The 26,601-nt window shown below is 38.6% G+C and overlaps 1 protein-coding gene across 8 annotated transcripts in view; it reads left to right on the top strand.

The window, feature by feature from the left end:
- Positions 1–26,601, top strand: part of LIX1 (limb and CNS expressed 1) — a 67,592-nt gene that overhangs the window by 19,456 nt on the left and 21,535 nt on the right. For 7 of the 8 annotated variants that reach the window (XM_035014942.1, XM_035014944.1, XM_035014945.1 and 4 more), the window contains one exon: positions 16,098–16,261. In XM_035014942.1, the coding sequence (XP_034870833.1) occupies positions 16,112–16,261 (150 nt within the window). In that variant the 5' untranslated portion in view covers positions 16,098–16,111. Of the gene's footprint in view, positions 1–11,154; positions 14,378–16,097; positions 16,262–26,601 lie in introns of those variants that run through there. The other variant, XM_035014946.1, reaches the window with a different exon arrangement.

Raw genomic sequence — 26,601 nt, 5'->3', positions numbered from 1 at the left:
ATCCCTATACTCTGAAGAGTTTTGATCAAGAAAGGATGCTGTACTTTGTCAAAAGCTTTTTCTGCATCTATTGAGAGGATCATATGATTCTTGTTCTTTCTTTTGTTAATGTATTGTATCACATTGATTGATTTGCGGATGTTGAACCAACCTTGCAGCCTTGGGATAAATCCCACTTGGTCATGGTGAATAATCCTTTTAATGTATTGTTGGATCCTGTTGGCTAGTATTTTGGTGAGAATTTTTGCATCCATGTTCATCAGGGATATTGGTCTGTAATTCTCCTTTTTGATGGGGTCTTTGTCTGGTTTTGGGATCAAGGTAATGCTGGCCCCATAAAATGAGTTTGGAAGTTTTCCTTCCATTTCTATTTTTTGGAACAGTTTCAGAAGAATAGGTATTAATTCTTCTTGAAATGTTTGGTAGAATTCCCCTGGGAAGCCATCTGGCCCTGGGCTTTTGTTTTTTGGGAGATTTTTGATGACTGCTTCAATTTCCTTAGTGGTTATAGGTCTGTTCAGGTTTTCTATTTCATCCTGGTTCAGTTTTGGTAGTTGATACATCTCTAGGAATGCATCCATCTCTTCCAGGTTATCTAATTTGCTGCCATAGAGTTGCTCATAATATGTTCTTATAATTGTTTGCATTTCTTTGGTGTTGGTTGTGATCTCTCCTCTTTCATTCATGATTTTGTTGATTTGGGTCATTCTCTTCTCTTTTTGATAAGTCTGGCCAGGGGTTTATCAATCTTGTTAATTCTTTCAAAGAACCAGCTGCTAGTTTCGTTGATCTGTTCTACTGTTCTTTTAGTTTCTATTTCATTGATTTCTGCTCTGATCTTTATTATTTCTCTTCTCCTGCTGGGTTTAGGCTTTATTTGCTGTTCTTTCTCCAGCTCCTTTAGGTGGAGGGTTAGGTTGTGTACTTGAGACCTTTCTTGTTTCTTAAGAAAGGCTTGTATTGCTATATACTTTCCTCTTAGGACTGCCTTTGCTGCATCCCAAAGATTTTGAACAGTTGTGTTTTCATTTTCATTGGTTTCCATGTATTTTTTTAATTCTTCTTTAATTTCCTGGTTGACCCATTCATTCTTCAGTAGGATGCTCTTTAGCCTCCATGTATTTGAGTTCTTTCCGACTTTCCTCTTGTGATTGAGTTCTAGTTTCAAAGCATTGTGGTCTGAAAATAGGCAGGGAATGATCCCAATCTTTTGGTACCGCTTGAGACCTGATTTATGACCTAGGATGTGATCTATTCTGGAGAATGTTCCATGGGCACTAGAGAAGAATGTGTATTCTGTTGCTTTGGGGTGGAATGTTCTGAATATGTCTGTGAAGTCCATTTGGTCCAGTGTGTCATTTAAAGTCTTTATTTCCTTGTTGATCTTTTGCTTAGACGATCTGTCCATTTCAGTGAGGGGGATGTTAAAGTCCCCCACTATTATTGTATTGTTGTCGATGTGTTTCTTTGCTTTTGTTATTAATTGCCTTATATAATTGGCTGCTCCCATGTTAGGGGCATAGATATTTACAATTGTTAGATCTTCTTGTTGGATAGACCCTTTAAGTAGGATATAGTGTCCTTCCTCATCTCTTATTACAGTCTTTGGTTTAAAATCTAATTTGTCTGATATAAGGATTGCCACCCCAGCTTTCTTTTGGTGTCCATTAGCATGGTAAATGGTTTTCCACCCCCTCACTTTCAATCTGGGGGTGTCTTTGGTTCTAAAATGAGTCTCTTGCAGACAGCATATCGATGGGTCTTGTTTTTTAATCCAATCTGATAGCCTGTGTCTTTTGATTGGGGCATTTAGCCCATTTACATTCAGGGTAACTATTGAAAGATAGGAATTTAGTGCCATTATATTGCCTGTGAGGTGACTGTTACCGTATATTGTCTGTGTTCCTTTCTGGTCTATGTTGCTTTTAGGCTCTCTCTTTGCTTAGAGGACCCCTTTCAAGATTTCCTGTAGGGCTGGTTTTGTGTTTGCAAATTCCTTTAGTTTTTGTTTGTCCTGGAAGCTTTTTATCTCTCCTTCAATTTTCAATGACAGCCTAGCTGGATAGAGTATTCTTGGCTGCATATTTTTCTCATTTAGTGCTCTGAATATATCCTGCCAGCCCTTTCTGGCCTGCCAGGTCTCTGTGGATAGGTCTGTTGCCAATCTAATGTTTCTACCCTTGTAGGTTACATATCTCTTCTCCCGAGCTGCTTTCAGGATTTTCTCTTTGTCTATGAGACTCGTAAGTTTTACTATTAGATGTCGGGGAGTTGACCTATTTTTATGGATTTTGAGAGGGGTTCTCTGTGCTTCCTGGATTTTCATGCCTGTTTCTTTCCCCAAATTAGGGAAGTTCTCTGCTATAATTTGCTCCATTATACCTTCTGCCCCTCTCTCTCTTTCTTCTTCTTCTGGGATCCCAATTATTCTAATGTTGTTTCGTCTTATGGTATCGCTTATCTCTCGAATTCTGCCCTCGTGATCCAGTAGTTGTTTATCTCTCTTTTTCTCAGCTTCTTTATTTTCCATCATTTCATCTTCTATATTACTGATTCTCTCTTCTGCCTCATTTATCCTAGCACTTAGCGCCCCCATTTTTGATTGCACCTCATTAATAGCCTTTTTGATTTCTACTTGGTTGGATTTTAGCTCTTTTACTTCTCCGGAAAGGGTTTCTCTAATAACTTCCATATTTTTTTCAAGCCCAGCTAGTATCTTTAAAGTGATGATTCTGAACTCTAGATCTGACATCGTACTGATGTCCGTATTGAGTAGGTCCCTGGCAGTCGGTACTACCTCTTGTTCTTTTTGTTGAGGTGATTTTTTCCGTCTCGTCATTTTGTGCAGAGGAGAATAATGAGAGAACAAAATGCTAGCAGAGTAACCACGTCCCCAGAAAATATACTTTAAACAAATCAGAAAAGACCTGAAGCAGTGGGATAAGAAAGGGAAAGAGAGAAAAAAGAAAAAGAAAAAGATAAAGATAAAGATAAAAACAAAAACAAACAAAACAAAACAACAACAACAAAAGAAAAACCAGAATGTGATCAAATATGATCTATATGGTATATAGATCAGTGCCACACACTAGATTTGGGGTGTATTTTGGTCTTTTAGAAGAAAGTGCCTCCCAAAATTTTAAAGAAAGAAAAACTTATATATGTACAAAAATAAGGGTTGATATGATGAAGGGATGGAATATGACTGTAAAAATGGAAATTATAAAAAATTTTATAAAAGGAATTGATAAGAAGTTGTTTGAAAAAAGAAAGAGGAGGATTTAAAAAAAGAAAAAAGAAAAAGAAAAAAAAAGGGAGAGGATGTGATCAGGCAGGGGAATAGAAAACACCATATACTAGAGATTTAGGGTATATTTTAATCTGTTAGAAGAAACTATCTCAAAATTTTAAAGAGAGAACAACTTATATATATAAGCCAAAAATATGGGTAACTACTATGAAGGGATAGAATATGACTCTAAAAATGAAAAATAAAAATGTTTTTTTTTTAAAAAAGGGATTGATAAGATGTTGGTTGAAAAAGGGAAAAAGAAAAATTCAAAAAGAAATAAAAAGACAAAAAAGACAGTTAAAAAAAATTAACTTTAAAAGACTAAAGAATCATGGTAAAAAAGCCGTGAATTCTATGTGCAGTAGTCCCCTAGCGCTGGAGTTCTGCCGTTCTCATTGATCGGTAAACTTGGTCTTGGCTGGCTGTTCTCGCTGATCTTCTGGGGAGGGGCCTGTTGCCGTGGTTTCCAAATGTCTTTGCCGGAGGTGGATTTGCCCCGCCCTTGCCCCCTCTCGGCTAAGTAATCTGCTCGGGTTTGCTCTCCGGGGCTTTTGTTCCCTGCGAGCTTTCCGTACAGCTTTGGAGGCGGAGAGTGAAAATGGCGGCCTCCCAATCTCGGCCCCGGAGGAGACGAGAACTCGGGGCCCCGCTTCTCAGTGAGCCCCCAGAGAAAAGCCATCAGTCACTCCCGTCTCCCTGGTCTCCGGCCGAACTCCGTGCTCGCCCGGCCTGTGACCGCGCGTTTCTATCTCTGGCACCCGACCCCGGGTGGAGTCTCCAAACCCAGCAGATCCCTGCGGTGCACTCCCGAGCGGCTGCTCCCGGGGGAGGAAGGTGAGTCTCCCCAGATCTGCTGCTTGTTGGGTCCCTGCTGGAGGAGCAGGGCCCGACTGTGCCGCGGATCACGGTTTATGGCAACCCCGAGCTGAGCGCCCGCGCCTGGGCTCCGCCTCTGCAGCCGGCTTCCCTGCTCCGATACCTGGGAGCTCTGCCACACTCAGGCACCCCCGGTCTTTCTGTGACCCCGAGGGTCCTGAGACCACACTGTCCCGCGAGGGTTCCACCCCCCGCTTAGCCACCGGAGTGACGTCCCTCAGCGGAGCAGACTTTTAAAAGTTCTGATTTTCTGCTCCGCGGCTCTAAGTTGATCCCTATTTTGATCTCATCCCGTTAGGCAGCTGTGGGAACCGGTCATTGAGTCACCACTCCTTTGGCGCTCAGAGCCTATACTATGTAGTTTACATTTCTCTTGTGCATTATGAGTTATAGCTTTGCTGGCATGTTTTTGTCCACACCTAAGTTGGAAGTCCCAGGAGGGCAAAGCCATATCTTGCTCTTCCATGTGCCCTCCCTAGCAGGTGCACAAAAGACATTTTTTGGTTGCTGATTGGTTGGTTTTCTCCCTCTCAAGAAGGGAGGAAGATTTTTCCTATTGTCAGGTGTTCTCCTTTACTAGAAAATAAACTGTACCTTCTAAAACAAAATCCACTGACACCTTAATCACAGCTTAATTGCATGCAAGGTAAAACTGACAGCCAGATGAAACAGTGTGGAGGAAGAAGGGGCTCTGGAAATTAACACAGCGACCTCAGACAACTTGCCCAGAGCACTGTCTTGGGTTGGCCATGGTAGAGCATGCTAAATCATTCTATACACCACATTGGCACAGTAATTTAGATTGCCAGCCCTTATATTCATCTTCAGGGTCTAACCTCAACTGTGGGTCACCAAAGGCCGTGCACCATGCTCTTTAGGGCAAAACTCTATGCCTTGAACTTGTACATAAACCCTAGTTAGATAGCTATTTCAGAGTCGTGAAGGGCTTTCTTATAATGACTTTTCCTAGGGAGAGTACATTGTAAGCCTAAAGGCACATTTGCACAGATTGATCATTTTAACTAAACAGAATTGGTCAGCAAAGCAACCAGTGTTTGCTTTTATTTTTTTAATCTTTGATTAGTTATCTAAAATCAACAGTCCTACAAAGTCTCCTAAATACAGTGTAATGTCAGTTGCCTGATGGAACATGGGAAAGATATATACTTCCTGATTGGTTAAATAGATTACATCCTGTTTTTATTTTATGTAGCTTTTGTGATTGGATGACATCATCTGACCATGGTGCATGTATAAACCACACATGGAAACTGAGGCATGTTGATGCTGTTTAATTCTGGTACACTTAATGATCTTTTATTTTAATTTGTCGTTGTGATCCCTTCTTGCTCCTTCATATTCTCTCCCCTTTATCTTCCTAAAAAAAAAAAATTACCCAGTACTTCCAAAGATATAAAAAGGAAATGTCACTGGGGCGCCTGGGTGGCTCAGTTGTTAAGCATCTGCCTTCGGCTCAGGTCATGATCCCAGGGTCCTGGGCTTGAGCCCCACATCGGGCTCGCTGCTCGGCGGGAAGCCTGCTTCTCCTCCCACTCCCCCTGCTTGTGTTCCCTCTCTCACTGTGTCTCTCTTTGTCAAATAAATAAAATCTTAAAAAATGTCACTTAAGTTTCCCCCCAAATCATTTACAGTTCAGCAATTTTAAATTTTGAAGGTGAAAATTAAACCAAAAAGAATGAGATACTTTTTGCACATTTTGGACAATCTCCCAAGAGGTTAACTTTGTAAAACAACCCAAAGGATCATAATTCCCTCAAGAAAAGTATTCAGGGAAGCGCGTGGGACCAGAGCAGAAGAAAAGAAAAAGCAAATGAAAGGAGAAACAAAACCAGCTTTCCAGCTGCTGGAAGAGCTAGGTGCTGACTCTGGAACATTTTACTAAAAGAAAGTTCCTCTCCTGGGAACAAAGTAAGACTCCAATCTGTCTCAGTCCTGCAGTGTAGCTGTAACTATCTTTGAAAGAGTATCTACGCATAAGAAAAAGGGACCCAAGATTCCTACAAGTTGTACCTGACCTGACATGCAAGCCATGTCAGCAAGATTCCATTAGCCTGATCAAAACCTCGCAGGGCCCGAAGATGGTTATAAATGATTAGACAACTAGGTCTTGGTCAGTGTCCTGGAGTTTACCAAGCCAAACACAAGACCCAAAGATACCCTATTTTACAACCCATTTGGCACAAATCATAAATTGGCATCACACCTTTAGCTTGCCCCTTAAATTATTTGGGGGTCCTTTTTCTATTTTTCCTCAAAAAAAAAAAAAAAAAACTAGGAAATCACATTTGACAAGAATAAGTTGTACATGATCGAATTGCTAGAATAGAAAATACTAATTAACTTTTTTAAAATATCACCTGCTAAGGCTGATTTAATTAAAGATTATATTAAAATATTCCGTAACATAAATCCATCTGTTTGGAGGCAGAGAATCAATTTGAAAATATGTTAATCATCTTGAAAGCCTTTTAATGATTTATCCTTAAATGGTAACCTTTCCAATTTGTCTTTAACTGTTTTGGCAAGGGGTATTTTACACAGCTAGAATTTTTTCTCTGTAAGGCAAAAACAAAGTGGTTCTTTTTTTCTGGATAGATTTATAACATACTTTTAAGAGCCCTTTTTGCATGACTCTCTCATGTAGGACTAATCTCATATTAAGTAATTGAACTGGGCAAGGAACTATGTTTCTATTTTCCTGAAGCATAAGCAGTCATTAAACATTAATTTTAAATAAAAGTTAGTTCCTTTCATTGTTTCTGCTAAGAGCAGTTCTATTGCCTTTAGCATCCATTAGAAAGTGAATAATTTGGACAAACATCCCTATTTCCAGATTTTGAGATGTAGCATTTCATCCATTTACTTTCTGGCTATTATGAAGCTTTGACTTTATTAGTGAATAATATCAAAAGAGCCTTCTCTTTTCCATCTCTGAACTCTACATATTTTGGAAGTAAATAGCACAATGTGTAAAATTAGAGAATTTTCACATGTGTAGACTTTTTTAGAATGTTTAATGATACGGTTTCCAATACAGGAACAGTCAATTTCAAAGATGCAATATGCAAGCATATAATCATGCCATTTCCTTTCTTCCTTCACCTTCTTTAACCACAAATAATAGCTAACACTCTTGTGCTTACTATGTGTGAAGCTCTATTCTGAGCATTTTCTGTTTAAGCCTTACAGAAATTCTGTATAGGAAGTACTGCATTTTACAGATAGAACTGGAGCAGTTAGGTAGGTATCTTTCAGTGGTAAAGACAGGATTCAAACCCAGGCATTCTGGCTCCAGATTCCTTGCTTTTAACTACTAAGTAAATTGCCTGCTAGTTGATAAAAGGTAGAGAGGCAAGATGCGGTTCACATGTTACTGTGTTTGAACCAGTGACTCTATTTGAGGACTCTTCTATAACATACTCAATAATCCATGGGGCATTTACATTCTATACATCTCAGAATGCCCATATGAAAACATAAATCATGTGTCCCTATTGGCATCTTTATCGCATCCAGTCCATGAAAATGCCAAGCTCTGACTTTGTAGGATAAAAGCCCTCTGAGTGTCCAGATATTGATGATCTTGTCTGAAGGGGCTTTGTGCTCCTTCCAGGCTGCAAAATGAGCCTTCTCTTGCTTGTCTCATCCCCTACCCACTTTTCATAGATTTTTATGCCCGAACTCCTCCCAGAAACTTTCTACTTGGGGTGACCCAGATCTACAAGAGCAGCCATACATTCTCTCCCAGTGTCTGGGCCCTGCCTCTTGGATGGAGCCATCACAAGCAGCACAGCACCTTAGGCAAAGACAAAGGGCAAGGGACTCTGTGCTCCTGCCATTCTTACCCACTCAGGTAAAGCTAGGGCACTAGGACAGTGGGCTTGATTTCCAGTTATTAGAAGAAGCTAACTCCCCTTATCCTGTCTCCTGTCAAATCATACCCCTTTCCTATGCCCCTCTTACACAATTCCTTGACTGAGGCATTATTAGTATTCTTACTTTTTGTCAAGCCATGCTTACTCCTTTGAGAGCACAACTTCCCTCTTATCATGGTCTAGATATCATTCTTCTGAAGTGGCTCAGCTTAGGCCTTCCTCCAGGGCAGATTTTTCCTGAATTTTTCAGCCCACATTCATTTGCTTTCCCCCCTGTATTGATTTAAGTACTGTGCCATAAATTTTTAGGTTTTATATATTACTTTAAAATCATCTCTGTTCTACAATGTAGCACTCTAATATTTTCTTCACTAATTATATTGTGCATATATTATGTCTGCAATCAGTAAATGTTTATGAGAAGAAGCCTGTTTTGAACTTGTTTTTTTTTTTTTTTTTACTTCATATCATCAAGGTCAGGGTCATCAGATAAACCATGCCAGTGCCACAATGCTGATTAATTATGGTGTTCTGTTCCATTAATTCCAGAAGCTACTTTCACATCCTTTTCAACATGCTGTTCCAGGCAGTCAACATAAATGGATTAGGGTTGGCACTCCAAGATAAAATTACTCACCATCTCCATTCAGGATTTTCCTAAACCCTAGGTATTATGAAAATAAAGACCTAGCTAGAAAGTGACAAACAATCACATCTACTCTGACCAGGCTTGATCTTTCTGCACCTACTCCATCTCCAGCTGAGGCATGGCTGCCGCCACCACACCCATGTTGTGTGAGCACCATAGTAGTTCATACATGAAACCTCCTATTCGAGAAGGAAGTCTCAACCCCTCTAGGAATCATAATGACTTCACTTACTACACATTCATTCAGCTGCACTCAAATGGTTCAGAAATGTGGTTTTCTTATATTCCAAGTGAATTCAACAGTTGCTTGTAGGTGAATAGTCCTGTGCTGGGTACCAAGGAGGCTAGAGAGAAGAAAGAACCAGAGTCCCTGCCCTCCAGATTCTCACAGTCTGCTGTGAGTTAAGTAATAGAAAACTGTATGTTGTAAGATGAATTGTTATCACAAGGCATTTCATTCCTCTGGCCAGAAAGAAGTCCAGCCAAGTCTGACTTGATCAGTTTAGCCTGGAACACCACATCCATTTCATTAGCATGGTTTAGAGGAGATTAAGTGCTAAGACCCAGGACCACTAATGGAATGAGAGCTCAGAAAAGGAGATTCATGTGGGCTCAAACCAGTGAGTAAGGCATGATGGAATAGATGGTATTTCCTCTGAAGTTTGGGAGTAAATTGGATGGATAGAGGGGAGGGGCAGAAACAACACTCCCGGGAGAACTTGAACCAAGGTACAGGTTAAAAAAAAAAAAAAGTATATATTCAGGGACAAGTAAAGATACTGCTTTGCTGAAGCTGATCGAGGATTTCTGAGAAGGTCAAAGGTTGGATGGTCAAGGTATTCCACATTGTTGGATATCTTCACTGGTCAACTGCCTTTTGTGAAAGCCTTAATGCTCACCTTTTTATAATCAAAAAGAAAACTTGAGATAGGGAAAAACAAAAACCTCATTCAGGAGAGATTTGTTTGGGGATTGAATTACCACTCTCAAAACTCTCTCACATTGAAATTTCAAAACACAGTGACAAAGAAAGTAATTACATTAATGCCTATAAACTACTTTGCAAATTGTCATGTTGATACACAAAATATTCAAAACTGCTAAAGAGGTTTGTGTGAGTCAGCTCAGGCTACTGCAACAAAATACCGTAGACTGGGTGGCTTAAACAACAGAAATTTATTTTCTCACAGTTCTGAAGGCAGGGAAGTCCCAGTTCAAGTTGTCAGCATATTAGCTTCCTGGTGATAGACCTCTTCCTGGCTTGCAAATGGCTGCCTTCTTGCTATATATTCACATGGCCAAGAGAGGCAGCTCTGATGTCTCTGTCTGTTCTTATAAGGGCACTAATCCCATCATGGGAGCCCCAGCCCCATGACCTCATCTAAACCTAATTACCTCCCAAAGACCCCACCTTCTAGTACCATCATCCTATGGGTTAGGGCTTCAACATATGAATTGGGGGGTAGGGGACGGAGGGGAGAGGTAGGAGGCACAAAAATTTAGTCCATATCAGAGTCAATCACTTGTGTCTAAGAAAGCAATTTGGGGCAATGCAATGGATTAAGAAGCTTGATGGGCAAAGTAAATTCAGAGGTTAAATTGTTTTCTTTACTCCAGATGTTATAAACTGATAGAAGTCACAAAAATGAACTGGATTTCATGCTGTTATTCTTAGGATCTCCCCAACAATTCTCTTTCTACTTCCTCCCACATCCCTAGTCTCAGCCATTTGATATTCTACTTCTTTATAGTAATTTTACCAGTTTAACATCAGTTACCTTGATAAAGGTAACTGTGGGTGTTAACACCTGTGGGTGTTAAACCTTGAACTAGGAGGGCTGTTCAGCTTGTCCTGACTCCAGCATCAGACAAATTGTTAGCCACCTGCTTTCTCCCAGTTTCCAGCTTCAGATGCATTACCTCCCTCATGTTTTGTCCAGGTTCACTATGGATGACCAATTTATCTTGTCCTGGCTGTGGATAAATCCCTTTTACTTTAGTGTCCGTTGAGACAAAATAGAAACTTTTTTAAAAAGAACTTTACTAAACTTAGAGAGAACTAATGCATAACCAAAAAGGATATGTTCCAGACTATAGCTCCTTGACATTAAGGTGGAAGGCACAATCAAGCAGACAGACTTGACCTTTACTTTTGCTTATGGCCCTCTGCCCAGAAAGCCAGTCCAAGCCCTTCTTCAGTCTTTTGTCATTCCCTCTTGTTCCTCTTGTTCCTCTCATTTCTCTCCTCTAGTCATCTTTATTTTAAGAGAGGGACCAGAGTGGGAGGCCTAGTCACAGCCCTCTCTGAGGCACACAATCAGTGGGCATTTACACCATTGCTTTAAACCAGAGCAAAGTGTTGGCTGAAGATTGGTTATCAGTATACCTGTTCACATGGACAGAGACCACTCATTCAGTGGGATAGTTCCAAGCTGGAAACATGTCATATCACTTGTATGAAAATATACAAATATTGACCTTTGCTTTATTTGACTTTGTCAAGAACAAGTGTCAAAAAAAAATGGCCCCTGGGAAAACAGGTGAAGTAATTCTTGTGGAGAGCCTCATATTGCCAACAGCCTCACAAATGCAGCACATTTCTTATACTTTGATGATATTCAAACACTCCGCTAATATTTATTATGCTTCTACCATGTTCCAGATACTGTGGGAAAAATGATATAATTCTTCCTCTAAAGAGCACCATCTCCAGTAGAGATAGACACACATGAAAACAACTTAAATTCTGTCATAATTAGAGAATGTCTTGGAATGAACAAAGAGCATGGACTGTGCATTCAGACAGCAGTAGGTTAAAAATCCCAGGTCTAAGACTTTGTAGCTGTGTAATTATACCTTGAGCATCTTTAATTTCTAATCTGTAAGTTGTGGATGATAATACCCATTTCTAGGGGATATTGTAAAAATTAAATGAGAAAATGCATAGTGCCTGGAATATAATAGATACATAATAAAGGAGATGAGAATAACAACTTGTTCCTACAACAAGGCTTCTCAAACTTCAATGCACATCGGATTGCCTGGGAATCTTGTTAAAAATGCAGATTCTGGTTCAATAGGCCTGGGGTGGGACCTGAAATTCTACATTTCTAACAAGTCCCCTGGTGATATCCAGGCTGCTTCTTCGAGCACTGCAGTTTCTGTATCAAGGGTTTAGTGATTATTTTATTTTTGTTTTTATTTTTAAGTAGCTGATGCTGGAGGTTAATCTTAAAAGATGAGTAGGCCATCTAGGAAGACAATAGTCAGTGGAGAAAAGGGCATTCTACGTGTAGGAATGGAAGTAAAGGGCTTGCCAGTAGCATAGAAATCATGGAAGTATATGAAGCCTGGAAGGTGACCTGAGGAGAGAAATATGGAATGAGAAAGCACATCAAGACATAGGATCTTCTATGCGTTGCCAAGGAGTTATTTATCTTGTAGGTAATGAAGAACTCACAGAAGGATTTTATGAGTGATTTGATGAGCTACGAGATTTAGATTACCTGGGAAACAATTGGAGGTTGGGTTGGATAGGAGAATAATGGAATTCAGGAGGATATTGTTGTATATTTGGTGAGATATGAACCACTGCAGCAATGGCAGTATGAATTGAAAGGAAGTGAGAACTATGAGAGGCATCAGGATATAGAATTGATAAAACTTGGGCATTAATTATTAGGAAGGAAAGAGGACATGAAGTTTAAGGTTTCTGCCAGGTTTCTGATTTAGGTGACTGGGAGGTGATAATATTACTTTCTAAGTAATTCAGGAGGAAGAGAAGAGTTTATGGGAAAGAAAATGAGTTGAGCTTGGGAAATGTTGCATTTGTGTCACATCTAACGAAGTATCTATTAACAAAGTTGGAGTTATAGGAGAAGGGTGTGGAAACTGTCAGCTTATATTATGGTGGATGGAGTAATGGAGATAAGTTATGTCATTTAAGGAGAATGGTAGAAAGAGAGCAAGAAAAGGATAAAATTCTTATTCAAGTCAACATGAGCAGTGAGCAGAGGAAGAGAAACCCACACAAGAATTTGAGAGGAAACAATTAGAAATAGAAAAGCAGAATCAGGACAAATACTGTCAGAAAAGCCTAGGGATATGAGAGTTTCTAGAAGAAACTGATCAGCTGTGTAAAAATGCAGTTAGAGGTCAAATACATAAAGACTGAAAATTAGGAATTGGTGATATTTGCCAGAGCAGTTTCTGTGGAATAAAGTGTAGAAGAAAGTCAGATTGTGGAGGGCTAAAAACGAATGGAAGATAAGGAAGCAGAGATAGTGATATAAAATATTTTTTCTAGCAGCTTCTCTACAATAGGATAATATTAATAACTAGTAGTCCAATATAGTCCCAAGGGTGGGTATTTCATTTAATTGATGGATTGATTGATTCATTTATTCCTTATCTAAAGCATACTTTTGGCTGCTGAGAAGGTGTGAATAAAAATAGGAGGTGAAGAGAATTACTACTAGAACAATGCCATTTGAGACTGGAAAAAATAACATGGAGCTGGGCACTTGTGCTGATGGGTCACTAGGTGTGGGGATGGATATCACATGCTTGGTAGCCCAAATCTGTTCTGAAATAAGGAAGGCAGGATCACTGGCTGAGCACTGAAGTGCAACTGCTCCTAAGGACTAAACTGTGTAATGAGGCGTCTCTTCAAACTTGTGTTTTTCTTCAGCAGAACTTGAGCTTCTGCTTGCATTTTCTTTGATATTGTCCATGAACCTTGTTGTTGCTACTTCAAAAATATAAAGGAGCATGTGTTTTTTAAATAGAGCATCCTCTGATATACTGATCTTTGGAATTCCAAATAGCAAGCTGGCCCTCTTCCCTCTGCACTCCATTCATCTGGTTTTCCAGTCGACAAGAGGAGATAGAGATAGAAAGATGGATTGTGTGTGTGCATGTACATACATTGTACTCTTTAGAGGTGATGACATGCATAGGACTATCAAAGAAGTCTTCCAAGGTTGCAGAATGAAAAATTTGAAAACTGCTACTTTTATTCATGTAGAATTCTACTTAGTACATACCTTTGAACTCTTTAATCCACATAGCTTTACATGTCAAAAATCTCGTGTTCATTTCACCTAGACAATCATGAGTCTTCATCTCCCTACGCCAGTTCTCAGCTAAAATTCATTCAACAATGAACTAACTTAAAATAGCAGGCTAATTTACCTTGTTGACTATCAGAGCAAAGGCCGGCTTTGGTTTTAGGTTTCAATCTTTAGGACATCCTGCTGAATTCTGGAGATCACCTCCAAGTAGAAATGCAAGTCAACCAGCTCAAAAATCCTTGTTTTCTTGGAGTTGGGCAGCAGGGGAAGATGGGAAGCAGAAATACAGTTTAGGATATAAAAATTCTATTTTGAAATGTGTCAACTGATAGAAAATATTATTAAATATTTTTGAATGAATGAAAAACTCTGTAATGACCAATGTCACCTTGACCACTTCAACATGTACTTTTTAGTTAATTCAATTATCCTCTCTGATAGTCTTACCTTTTCCCAGTTTTTTTTTTCCAAAACACTTCTTAAATACTGAACACTACAGTTTTAAAATATACACAGGCATCTAATTCCTTAGGCATCTTGAGAATTTGCCTGAACTATACACTGTGAAGCTGATCCGTGACCTAGGAATGAGGTAAAGGAGACAGGTGCTCTAGTAAACAGCTTAGAAAGTGGTTATGCATTGTTTTTGCCTCCAGGTCAAACTCTGTGACTTTCCTGACACCCTGAAAAATATTAAAGCCCAACATTTTGAAGAACAGTTAGGAATGTTTTTAGGAGGATGCCAAAGGGCATAGATACCATGTTATGCAAAGACTGGAAGAACAAAAACAATCTAGAACTTGAGAGTTGTCTGTTTTAGTGTACTCTCAGATACATGTGAGAGACACCAGTTAAAATGATTAAAGGAAAAAGCAGATGTGTTGGCTCAGGGGCTCAAAGTATGCCATCAGAACTTAGTCTTTCTTTCTGCATCTCTTGGTTCTACCCTTCTCTCTGTTGGATTTCTTCTCAGCCAAGTTTCCCCCTTGCTTCGACTGTGCCACACTTACCTCCTATTACCCCAGCAACCCTAGGGAAAAAGGAGAATCTCATCTTCAAACATTTCCAACAGAAGTCCTGGATGCATTCATTGGTTCTAAATGACTTGGCTTTGGTCAAACCCCCATCCCTCAATCCTGGAGAAGACATGGTTGAAGGAAAGATGATTGTTTAAGGAAAACCTTTGTGCTGTTCCCAGGCAGGCAAAAACAACAGATGTCCTATATTGCCTTTGTGCACGCGGTGGACTCTCATGTGGATAAGGGTATAAACTTCTGTGAGGCCCCAGAAATGAGAAATAGACCATTTGCATGAACCTCACAGGAAAGCATATTTCAGCTTACTCCCAAGAAGGATCTTTTCACAACAGGTAGAACCATTAGGAGTTGAAATGGGCTGCCTCAAAGTGTGCCAAGTACCAGGTCCTTCCATTTGTTCAGGTATAAACCATATAGGCAGCTGTCAATAGTGTTGTATAAAGAATTCCTACATTAGGCAGAGCTTTGCCTGCATGACCTGAAAGGTCTCTTTTGACGCTACAATTCTATTATCCTTGTTAATTTCCACAATTCAATTTGCAGTACAGCATAAACAAACCAACCAAATTTGATCTGAAACTTCTGCAGGCTATCATAGGTCATTTAATCTAAACCACATGGCTGTAGCCATTACTCTGTTTTCTGAAGTCATCTAACAGACGTGGTCCTTAACAAGGTCTCCATGTTATTAGTTTCACTTATGGCTTTTTCCAGCCTCCTGCTTATTACACAATTGCTTTTCATTCTCCTTTAGATTGACATGGAGAAGAGCATGAAAGAGTTTTCTTCTTTCTGCCTTTCTCTTCTTAAATCTTATAATAGGTGGGTCCCAATTAAAATTACACTTTATATTTTTACCTCCAAATTTGGCTTTCACTTGGCAGGTTCAAGAATCTATGAGAAACAGGAGCAGGGGCCATGGAAAACCATAGCTCTAAACTTCACTGAGGCAAATTTTCAAAGAAGAAAGAGTGAGATTTTTGAATTTTTGATATTAAAAATTAATTTATAAAGTAAGTTTAATATATTGCAATATTGTTAGAATTAGGGTACCAAACCACTTGAACCATACTCATGAAGAAATAAACACATTTGTGTTAAACAGGATTTGCTTCTTTCACAACTGAAAGCACTCCCTCCCACCATATACATATATACTCTGTTCTGCTTAATCTAGAAACGACATGTTACACAATCCAGCCTGCAAATAAAATTTTGTTTTTGCCAGAGTACATCCATCCTTAATAACTGATTATGTTTTTTTATGTTTTTCAGTGAATGTTGTGTCAATGCTACAGGAATTTTGGGAAAGCAAGCAGCAGCAGAGAGCTGCATTCCCAAGTGAAGGCGTGGTGGTCTATGAGTCGCTGCCATCTCCAGGACCTCCCTTTGTGAGTTATGTGACCCTCCCAGGGGGAAGCTGTTTTGGCAACTTTCAGGTAAGAAACAACCATAAATTGGTCAGTAAAAGTTAACTGGGTTAAAATAGAGTAAGTCTTTTTATAAAATGGTAACATTATAAGCTTTCTTGGTTGTAGTGAAAAGAAAGTTATGTTGCATTCCATTAAAATGGAAGTTTTTATATTAGAGTGTCCCCTGATATTTCTTTATGGAAAATTAATTTTATATCACTTTATTTGCCTGATAGTTGCTGCCTTCCCTCAAAATATTTTGAAATAAACCATAAAGAACAAGGAAACTTCTATAAAGTCTTCCATCAGGGCCCTTCCATCAGTAGAAAGTCTCCACTTCCTTGAATTTTGAATCAAATCCTAATCAATCTACTATACACCAAAGCATGAACCAACAGCAAAGGTTGAGACTCACAGGTTTTGGGTTCAGGCACCCATGCTAAGCCCAAGTTCTATCTCTGAATAACTATATATCCTTGGGACACTTATTTAACTTCTTGATTTCCCTGACTTTGAAATGGGGAATAATATCCATGGTGTTAGTTGAAAGTCATGAGATATATATGCAGTGTATTTATCTGGCACGTACTAGGTATTCCAATTATTTTTTTTTGATAATTATTATAAAGACTCTTCTAGTTGGTTAAATCTTTATTATGTCTATGATAAGGGTAATGATGATACATTTCTAGTTGTATACCAACTCACACAAAAACATTGCCTATATTAACCATCAACATCTGATTGTCCAGTGTATATGACATATATTCATTCAGTGACTAGGAAATATCAAGTATTGGGCCAAGTAATGAGAATATAGTCCATACCTTGAGGAAATCAGTGTGCAAAAAAAATAGAGTAATCAAATAGAGTTATATTTGAGGGTCAATGAAAGCATAAAGAAGAAACTTCTCAGTTTATAAGTACTCCTTTAGTGCAGTAAGCTATCTCTCAATTTTCAATAACTGGCAAAAATGTCTTATTTATATTTTATGGACAATATGCTCAACAAGCATTCAAGTGTCCCTCATAGATTTGATAACAGAAGCAAATTTTCAGTTATGTTGTCTTGGTAGTGTAAGTCTACAAAACTTCATGTCATGTAATTTTTTGGACTAATGTCATACTTGATATTATTTATATTTCTACCTTTACTCTCCCTTTGAACCTAGTGTGCCTCACTCATTTATTTTATCCTGTTACTGTGTATCTATTACATGTTATTTCAAACCTTTATGAAGTCAGGGGAGAATATAGTTTAACAAATGGACCTACAAACCTATGTCTGACTCAGATAAGTCAAAGGATTTATGGGGAATGCAAGCACAAGCTGAAATATGCAGTTGAGGGTATCTTTGCTAGTCAGTATAGGGGACATGATCTTCCTAGCATAGGGAACAGCATGTGAAAAGGCCTGCCTCAGAAAGAGAAAACCACCAGCACTTTCAGAATTTGGGAAGCCTGAGTACGTCTATGGCAGGGAAGTGGTAGGAGATGACGGGTTAGGCCCACATATCAAACCATAATGGGTCTTTATGCTCTGCAAAGGAGAATAGGTTTTATTCTATATAAAATCAGAACCCCTGAAGGATTCTGAGCAGGAGACTGATGTATTCAAATATGTTTCAGAAAGATTATTCTAGCAGTAGCTTGGGGCTAATTTTAAGGCTAATTAAAGAACTATTTTCAAAACTTCTGGCCCAGCCAGCCACTGAGGTCTTGCTTTCTCCTACCCTGAACATTGATCAACAATGGACCTCTGTTTGACCTCTGACTAACAACAGTGAATTGCCTGATGAGGGTGATTTGAAAGTGGGTCTAGAAGCCTCAAAACAGAGCTTAATACAGGCTCCTGGGTGGCTCAGTTGGTTAAGCATGGCCAACTCGGTTTTGGCTCAGGTCATGACCTCAGGACTGTGAGATCAAACCCTGCATCCAGCTCTACACTCAATGGGGAGTCTGCTTGAGATTCTCTCTCTCTCCGTCTGCCCCTCCCCCTGCTCATGACTTGTCTCTTTATCAAATAAATAAATAAATAAATAAAACCTTTTTTAAAAAAGCCAAAAAACGAAAACAAAACCACTGAGCTTAATATAACCACAGACAGACAAGGATGAGGGGCAGGAGACGGGGAAGAAAGGCAGCAACCGAGGAAGGGGTTTCCTAGTCCACATGAGCCTGCAGGTCCATCATCAAGCATTGTAAGGTGAAGCTGGCCTACTCATACAGAGCTGCCATCAGGCTTCCCATTCAAGGGGGGGCCTTCTGAGGAAACAGACCTACTCAGCCACAGAGCAAGGTCTTGCCAGCCAACTGAATGATTCTCTTTGTGCATGAATGTCAATGGACTAAAGACCACCAAACATTTGAGGAAAACCAAAAACAAAAGAGAAAGGCCAAGTCAAACAAACAAAAGAATATAAATAATTCAAGCCATAGATGACATAAGAGAGGATTCCAGTGAGTATCCTCAGAAAATTGGGGGAGGATATTTATCGAAAGCAGCTATGAAAAAAGAAGAAAGCAGGGAACAAGAAATGTAAAATACGACTGCCAAATTAGAACAATAAAAATAAATAAAAGAAGAGCAAATAGATGAGTGGACATAGGTCACAGCCAAATTAGTGGAGATGACAAAATAAAAAATAAATAGTAAAGTAAATCTTTTAGAACAAAGAGCAAAAAGACAAAGAGATGGGAAAAAAAAAATAATACAGGAGACATGGAGATAAATCCTGGAGGTAGACATTAATAAGAGTTCTAGAAAGAGACAAAGGAAACAGAGGGGAGGAAATAAATCACAGGAGCAATTTTCTCCCCCCCCCAGATATTTATTTATTTATTTTTATTTATTTATTTATTTTTATTTAAGGGGGTGGGGAAAGGAGAGCATGAGTCAGCGGGGGAGGGCCAGAGAGTGAGGAAGAGAATCTCAAGCAGACTCCCCACTGAGCTCGGAGCCCCAGGTGGGGCTCAGTCTCACAACCCGGAGATCATGACTTGAGCTGAAACCAAGAGTTGGATGCTTAACCAACTGAGCCACCCAGGCAGCCCAACAGAAACAATTTTCTTGAGTTAAAGAAAAGCATAAATTTTCATATTGAAATGGCCACCGTATTCCAAACAGGATCATGACAAAAGAATCACAGAGCTCCATGGCTGTATGGGACTTAAGGACAACATTCTGCTTAAAAGATGGATGAAGGTGCTTTTTTTGATACTAGATTTATAATTGATCTCTGGTTTGGTTTTTAGTTTTTAATTTTATTTTAATGTAGATTGAATTTTTATGTAAGATAGCTTTGGAGGACCTGATGTAATAGGGCGAAAACTGGCAAACCCAGTCAACAAAACCAAACTATTTTTTTGAAAAGATAAGAAAGAAAAATCTTTGGCATTTCTGAGTAAGAAAAAAATGCAAAGCATATACTACACTAAGCATGATAAAAGGAATGCAATTATAGGTGTATGCTATAAGAATACTACATAAACAGGGGCGCCTGGGTGGCTCAGTTGGTTAAGCGACTGCCTTCGGCTCAGGTCATGATCCTGGAGTCCCGGGATCGAGTCCCGCATCGGGCTCCCTGCTCGGCGGGGAGTCTGCTTCTCCCTCTGACCCTCCTCCCTCTCATGCTCTCTGTCTCTCATTAAAAAAAATAATAATAATACATAAACAATTATATTAAACAACAGAGATGAAATTGACTACTTTTTGGGAAGTCTTTGTGTTTATCTATGAAACTCTTCCGTAAGTCTAAAATTATTTCAAAATTAAAAGTTAAAAAAAAATCTTCAATGGCTCCCTATTACCTTCTTATTAAAGTCTAAATTCCTTACTCTTTCAGCTTTATCTCCCTGAATTCCTCTTCTGACACTCAGTGCTTCATCCTTACTGTTCCTCATTCATGCCTTTACTTCTTCTAGCTGCTACTTATGTGCATGTTCTGTCTCTATAATAAAACATAAATGTCTCAAGGATAGGGTCTATATCCTTATATACCTATGACTCCAAACACTGTGCTTTGCATATAGTAAGTGCCCAATAAATTTTGTTGAATGAATAGCTAAATGAATGAATAACAAATCTCAAAAATCAATGGAGTTTATATTTGTCCATTATTGTATATAATCACTATTGATTGATGTACAAAATAGTATGTACTATTATATACAATACATCAAATAAGATATTTTACCTAACTGTAAGATGGTGGGCTGGCAAAGAAAAGTCAGGAACATTAAAATCAGGTAATATTATTATGTTCATATCTGTGGTTTAAAGTTTTAAAGGTGGATTAACTTAAAAATATTGATGTAAAAAAAAATCTAATTCTCTCTGAATTTAATTTGTGCATAGTAACTTTCCTTCTACCCAATATCCATGACCAAGAATAAGCAAGATTTGGCCATTCCCTCACCCAAGTGTGCATTATGTTTGTCTATATGTAATAAATGCACTCATTATAATCTCCTAGAATGTAACATATTTGACAGAGCAGTGAATGGATCTAGAGGATATAAATTTAAGAAATTCAAATTTCCTTGTTTTTGTTTTTGCTTTCACTACCTTGAGAATTATGAATTTCCTAATCATCTCATAAATTTCTACTCAAAATTATAGGACTTCCCCTTGATAGTACATTCAACATCCTCATTGTGGTCTTTGAAAAATAGAAGACAAAATGAAAAAACTGAACTCTTCACCAGGGAGGCCTCTTGGTGATTTCTCCAATCATTTCAGGGTCTCCTTTACCTTATGTTTAAATCATTATATTTTAAAGTTCTCATTGTTAACATCCTTGCTTTAAAAGATGCAGAATTTCCTGAATCAAATGTTTTGAAAATGTGTTTGGGTGATTGGCTGACAAATCTGGCCCCTTAACCCCTTTGACCCTCCAAAATATGATTTGAGAAAGGAAAATCAGGAAGTAAAAAAAGGAGAGAAAATTTCTCCTAAAGCAATGTCCTTACACTTTTCTTTGTTCAGAAACCATCTTAAATGCTATTTTCACCATATAACATTTCATCATGTTTTTGCCAGCAGTTGGCCAGTAAGAGCCTACATGCTTATTCCTGCAATGCCTTTCACATAATCAAATGTCACCCTTGTGCATTGCAAATCATTTCACAATGGATTATTAATGCCAAGACCATGTGCTGAGACATGGAGAAACCATTATGCCAGCAGTAGCCTTCTTACTGAGCCATGGACGTCACCTCCAATGGTGCCAAGTAATTGAAAATACTTGAAGTGGAGTATGGGACTGGATTGAAGGATTAATCCTTCTGGTTTCATGAAAGCTGTAAGAGATTATGCCCATTCATTCTTTAGAAAAATGGTATTCAGACTGAGCTTTAGTTTTCTGATTAATCAAAGGAAAGCAGTCAAAGGCTCTGATAGACACAAACCACTGGTTTTATGCAAAGAAACCTCCCACTGAAGTAAATGGGAGGCTTTTGTCCAAGAAGACTAATTAAAGAATTTTCAGTTAGTCTTGACACCACAACCCACAAAAAACAGAGAGCCAGAGGGAAAGAAAGCAGTCATAATCTTGTTTAAAGTATGTCTTCATAAGTTACTACAGTATTAGAAAAAGAGAAGTGAAAATATGATGCATTTTTGAATTTCAAAACAATAAATAAAATGATCTATTGATACTGTTTTTCTTTTAGAAAATTATATTGAAACACATTAGTTCTTATTGTGTCTTTTATAAAAGAAACCATCCTCTAATATTATAGGCATTCAGTAGGAATTCATGCATTTTCGACTTATTTTCTTTGTGCCATTCTCGTCTAGGCAGTTAATCCTTCCCTAGCCACATATCATGACCATGAAAACTTGCAGTAATTTCCATTTTTTACAATACAAGCAACACAAGGGCCATCAGATCAACGTCTGGCTCCCCTCTTGATGAACTCAGAAGGAAAGCCACTCACTGCTTCAGCAGCTGTTTTTGTTTTCAAGTGCAAAAGGAGAACTTGAGTATTTTATCTTATTTTATATTTTGATTAAAAGGTTTGTGATTCAAGTTTTGTTTTCCAGCCAGTGATGTGGCCTTCCATGTCATCTGCTAGAGTGATTTGGATTAATGAATTTCATTCTTATTTGGAATAAAAACCAAAAATTCCTTTGAGTGTAGTACTAGAACACGTGATTATTTATGTGCATAAGTTAGGATTGAATAAAAAATGTATCCTCTGGATAAAACATCGATATGATAGCTCGATTTATTTGAAGTGTAGGACACTAATTCATTTGGGTATCATATCTTTTTCATGTAAATATTTTTTGTTGTTAAAATTTCTTCATGGAAAATAAATATAGGTGTTAAATACAGTTTGGGTATTTAGGCTGTTTGTATATTGCCAATATCGCCAAGCAACCCATGGATCTGAGACATTTAATATTACCATAGGCAAGCTGTTATTGATCTTTTTTTTTTTTTTAAAGATTTTATTTATTTATTTGAGACAGAGAATGAGATAGAGCATGAGAGGGTCAGAGGGAGAAGCAGACTCCCTGCCGAGCAGGGAGCCCGATGTGGGACTCAATCCTGGGACTCCAGGATCATGACCTGAGCCGAAGGCAGTCGCTTAACCAACTGAGCCACCCAGGCACCCGATCTTTTTTTTTTTCTTTTTCAACCAATGCTCTGTGCTACAAAACACAGCTGCACAGTTGGGAGACATAAGAGGAACACTCAGAGCAGATGAGCTCCTAGCAAAGCTCTATCTCTAAAAGGCCTTTTCATTTTTATGCCTCTTAATTTTCAGACCAAAACCTTTGCCTATGAAGATACCTAGAAAAATTACTTTTCCAAGATGAGTACTGTCTAAAAGATAGGACTGTTTGATTTTGTTGTGTTTAGTTACTTGAGGCAGTAAGCACATTTCACCTGTAATAGCAGATATAAAACATGTTTTATACTTCCATGCATTGAATGATTCCTCTCAAAGGCCAGGGAATTAGAAGTATATTTAAATCACAATAAACTAGTTTATAAAATTAAGTTTTTACCAGGAGAGAAGGACTAAAAGAAATTTTTATTAATTCATAGACTTGGCTAATTAGAATCGTAAGGCTCTTTTCACTGCTTATTAAATGAGGCCTAGCCTTAACATTCTATGTCTCAAATAGAGATTTGGTTCCTGCCATAAAATTGAGACTATTGCCCTGCACTAAAGCTGTTTTAATGCCAAGTATTTCTATTTGAAATCATCCATGACCTCTTCTCTGTCTCTAGACTTGTATACCTTGACTCAAATGCACAACACACTATGCAATGTAACTTAACTTCTAAAGGAGGAATTTCCTGGTTGAAATCTCCACGGGAAAGCATCCTGTTTTGCAACTAATGAGACCCAAAGATAGGAAGGTTAGTTATAACCCCTTCCCATTTCAAAGTCATATGTCAAGATTTTAATGACTTGCTCATGAAACTGGGAGTGCATATTGTTTTAATGAGACATTGTATTTATTCCCCAGTCCCATTCCCTAACTTTAATCTGTGTCTTTTCTTAGCAAGTAAAATGAATAGAGATGCTTGGCCTCCAAAGAGAACAGCAGAGTGCAGTGAAAGGAATGCTTAGGGAGAGAATCCACGTGGTAAATAAAGACTTGGGACTATCTTCACAAGATAGTTGTGAAGCTATCACAACTAGTTGATGAGCTTTAGGAAGATGCTAACTATCTCAGGAGTTGCTGAGTGAGGAAGAAAAGCTGACTCCATCTTTCCCCATCCCCCTCCTCCATCCCTCTCATTGCAATCAGAGCCAAGTCCTTTTACATCAAAGCAACTATAAAAATAAACCAAAACTTTGAGCCCTGATCAATTCATCTTGTCTTCACCTTAACTTGAAAAAAGAATAAGAAGAAAAGAAAAAAAGGGAAAAGCAAAAACCTCAAGGAGCAAAACACAACATGGTTTTGTATTAGTTACCAGGGACCTTGCTCTAAGAGGGTATGTGTGTAGAATAGCATTTGTGGCAGAGGTAAACGAGGAGGAAGCCAGGTGGTTTATATTATAAAAATAACATTCTGACCTACCATGTGCATGAAACGTTTCTTTCAGTTGACAGGAACTAGTGAGTTTTCTCTGAAAATTGGACTCCCATACCACTCCCCTCCCCCACACCTAGCAAAGACCCCCATTCCCAGCACACACAGAGCTCCAAATTGTTCCTAACATATTTGCAGCCAGCCTGACCTATGGAGAAAGAGACATAATATGAACTTGGGTGACTGAGTTTCAACGGTTGCCCTTTTTCACATCACCATCTGGAAGGGGGGAAATGCTAATATATCCACAATTAGATAAATTGGAACACATGCAAATGTTCATGCTTAGACCAGGGCAGTCAAGGTCTTGAGGAACTGAGAAGGGGATGATTAGCTGCAAGGCCTGGCTTACGGCATTCTTTGTGCTGATGCCTTGCTATCAGGATGAAGCAGAGGTGTTGGTAACACTGACCAGAGCCGGCAGACCATACACACAAACTCTGCAAGACACTTGCTGAGACTTGAACTCCGATTCACAAAAGCAAAACGTTCCCAACCAACTTGAATGACAGACTTGACAGCCTAAAAGATGTGGGCAAGAATTCTCACCTCTCACAGAGTCAGTTTATTTGGTTTTGCCACCTGCAAAGTCCCAGCTCAGGAGATCCCTTGGGTAAATGTGCTATTGAGCGAATGCCACCTAAATAACACTGACCTGCCCTTGACCGCCGGGGGCTGGGGGAGTGGGGACAACATCATCAGCTTTGAGTTCATATGTACATTCAATCTGTCACATTTGCTACTTTATTGTTGTTCTTATTCAAAAATAAGAACATTCCTTATAGACTATTTTTCAACTCCTTGGCTACCATTGGTAGTGACTGAGTAAAGTGTGCCTAACTTGGTTTTATACATTTCTGGATCTACAAACTTTTTTTTTGATGTCTTAAAATACAAATATGAAAAATCTTTAGAAGTCTTTTAAGATGGAGAAAAGTTACTTAAATGAATCTTGGCATCCAGAAACAGGTTTCAACACGTGTATCCTGCCTATTTTCTAATACTAAACATGGGGAAAATTATTAATCAAATGAAGGCTACCAGGAAAGTAACCGTTCAGAGTATAAATTGTGTCAGCCTAGCTAGAAACTGTTTCTATGGACAAGTAACACACTGTCAATAATTTTAAAATATTTAATAAATAACAATAAAACTAGTTTCTTAGTAGGTATCTCTATTTTTATAACACATACGTGACTACCAAAATTTTATTTTACTTAAGAACTTCTGTACATCCTAAAAAGTTGATAAGTCACTATTTTATTTCAAGACAATCTACGTGGCCCATGAATTAATCTTGGTTGATTAATTTACCATTGTACAGTGTCACACTTTGGAAAATTATGGAAGAAATAAAAACTGCTGAGCAGAAAAGGAAAATTGAGACCTCACTTACTTAAGTCAGCAATGCTTATATACTTCCTAAGGGCCTAATTTCAGAACTGTCATAAAGAACATTTTTTTCAACCTGAACACTGCTTTCCTTGATTCTTGGGTAGAGGCAATTTCACTAGTGAGAAATTAACATTTTGATGTTAGCAGAGGTAGATTTACCATTGTGATATTGTGATTTATAGTAAGAAATACATATTTGGTCTTTATCCTGGTCCCTGGCACAGAGCTCCTAAAACCCTTAGAATTTTCTAGTGGTAAGAATGAAAAAGGTATCTTTTATTATTCATAACAAAACCCTTTCTACCGCACTTAAGTTTATGTTAATGAGGTGGTTTCTGAAAAGCCCCTAATGATGGTGGCTGGTTGCCAAGGGAACCAATCACATGATTAGAAGGTTGAAAGTTTCAGCCCTAGCATCTGACCTCCTAGGAAAGGAGAGGGACTAAAGACTGACTTAATTGCTGATGGCCAAAGATTTAATCAATCATGTCTATGTTATGAAACCTCCATGAAAATCCTGTGTTGGAACTCGGAGAGCTTCTAAGTTGGTGTACATATTGAAGTTCTGAGAGGGTGGTGCACCTGGGAAGGGCATGGTGCTCCGAGCCCCTTCCCACACTTGTGCCTTATCCATCTTTTCCTCTGGCTGTTCCTGAACTCTATCCCTTTAGAATAAACCAGTAAGCTCATAAGTGAACCATTTTCCTGAGTTCTGTGAGTTTCTAGCAAACGATAGAACCAGAGGAGGGGGTCATGGGAATTACTCATTTTTAGCTGGTTGATCAGAAACCCAAGTGACAACCTGGAATTGCTATTGATGTCTGAAGTGGGGGCAGTCTTGTAGGACAGAGCCATAAATCTGTGGGATGTGATGCTATCTCCAGGTAGCTAGTTTAAGAATTATGTTAAA

This window comes from Mirounga leonina, unplaced genomic scaffold (assembly GCF_011800145.1).
Source record: "Mirounga leonina isolate KUSES-001 unplaced genomic scaffold, KU_Mleo_1.0 Mir_168, whole genome shotgun sequence".
In the NCBI taxonomy this organism is placed as follows: Eukaryota; Metazoa; Chordata; class Mammalia; order Carnivora; family Phocidae; genus Mirounga; species Mirounga leonina.
The sequence above is the reverse complement of the archived record's forward strand: the minus strand, read 5'-3'. Positions and strand labels throughout refer to the sequence as shown.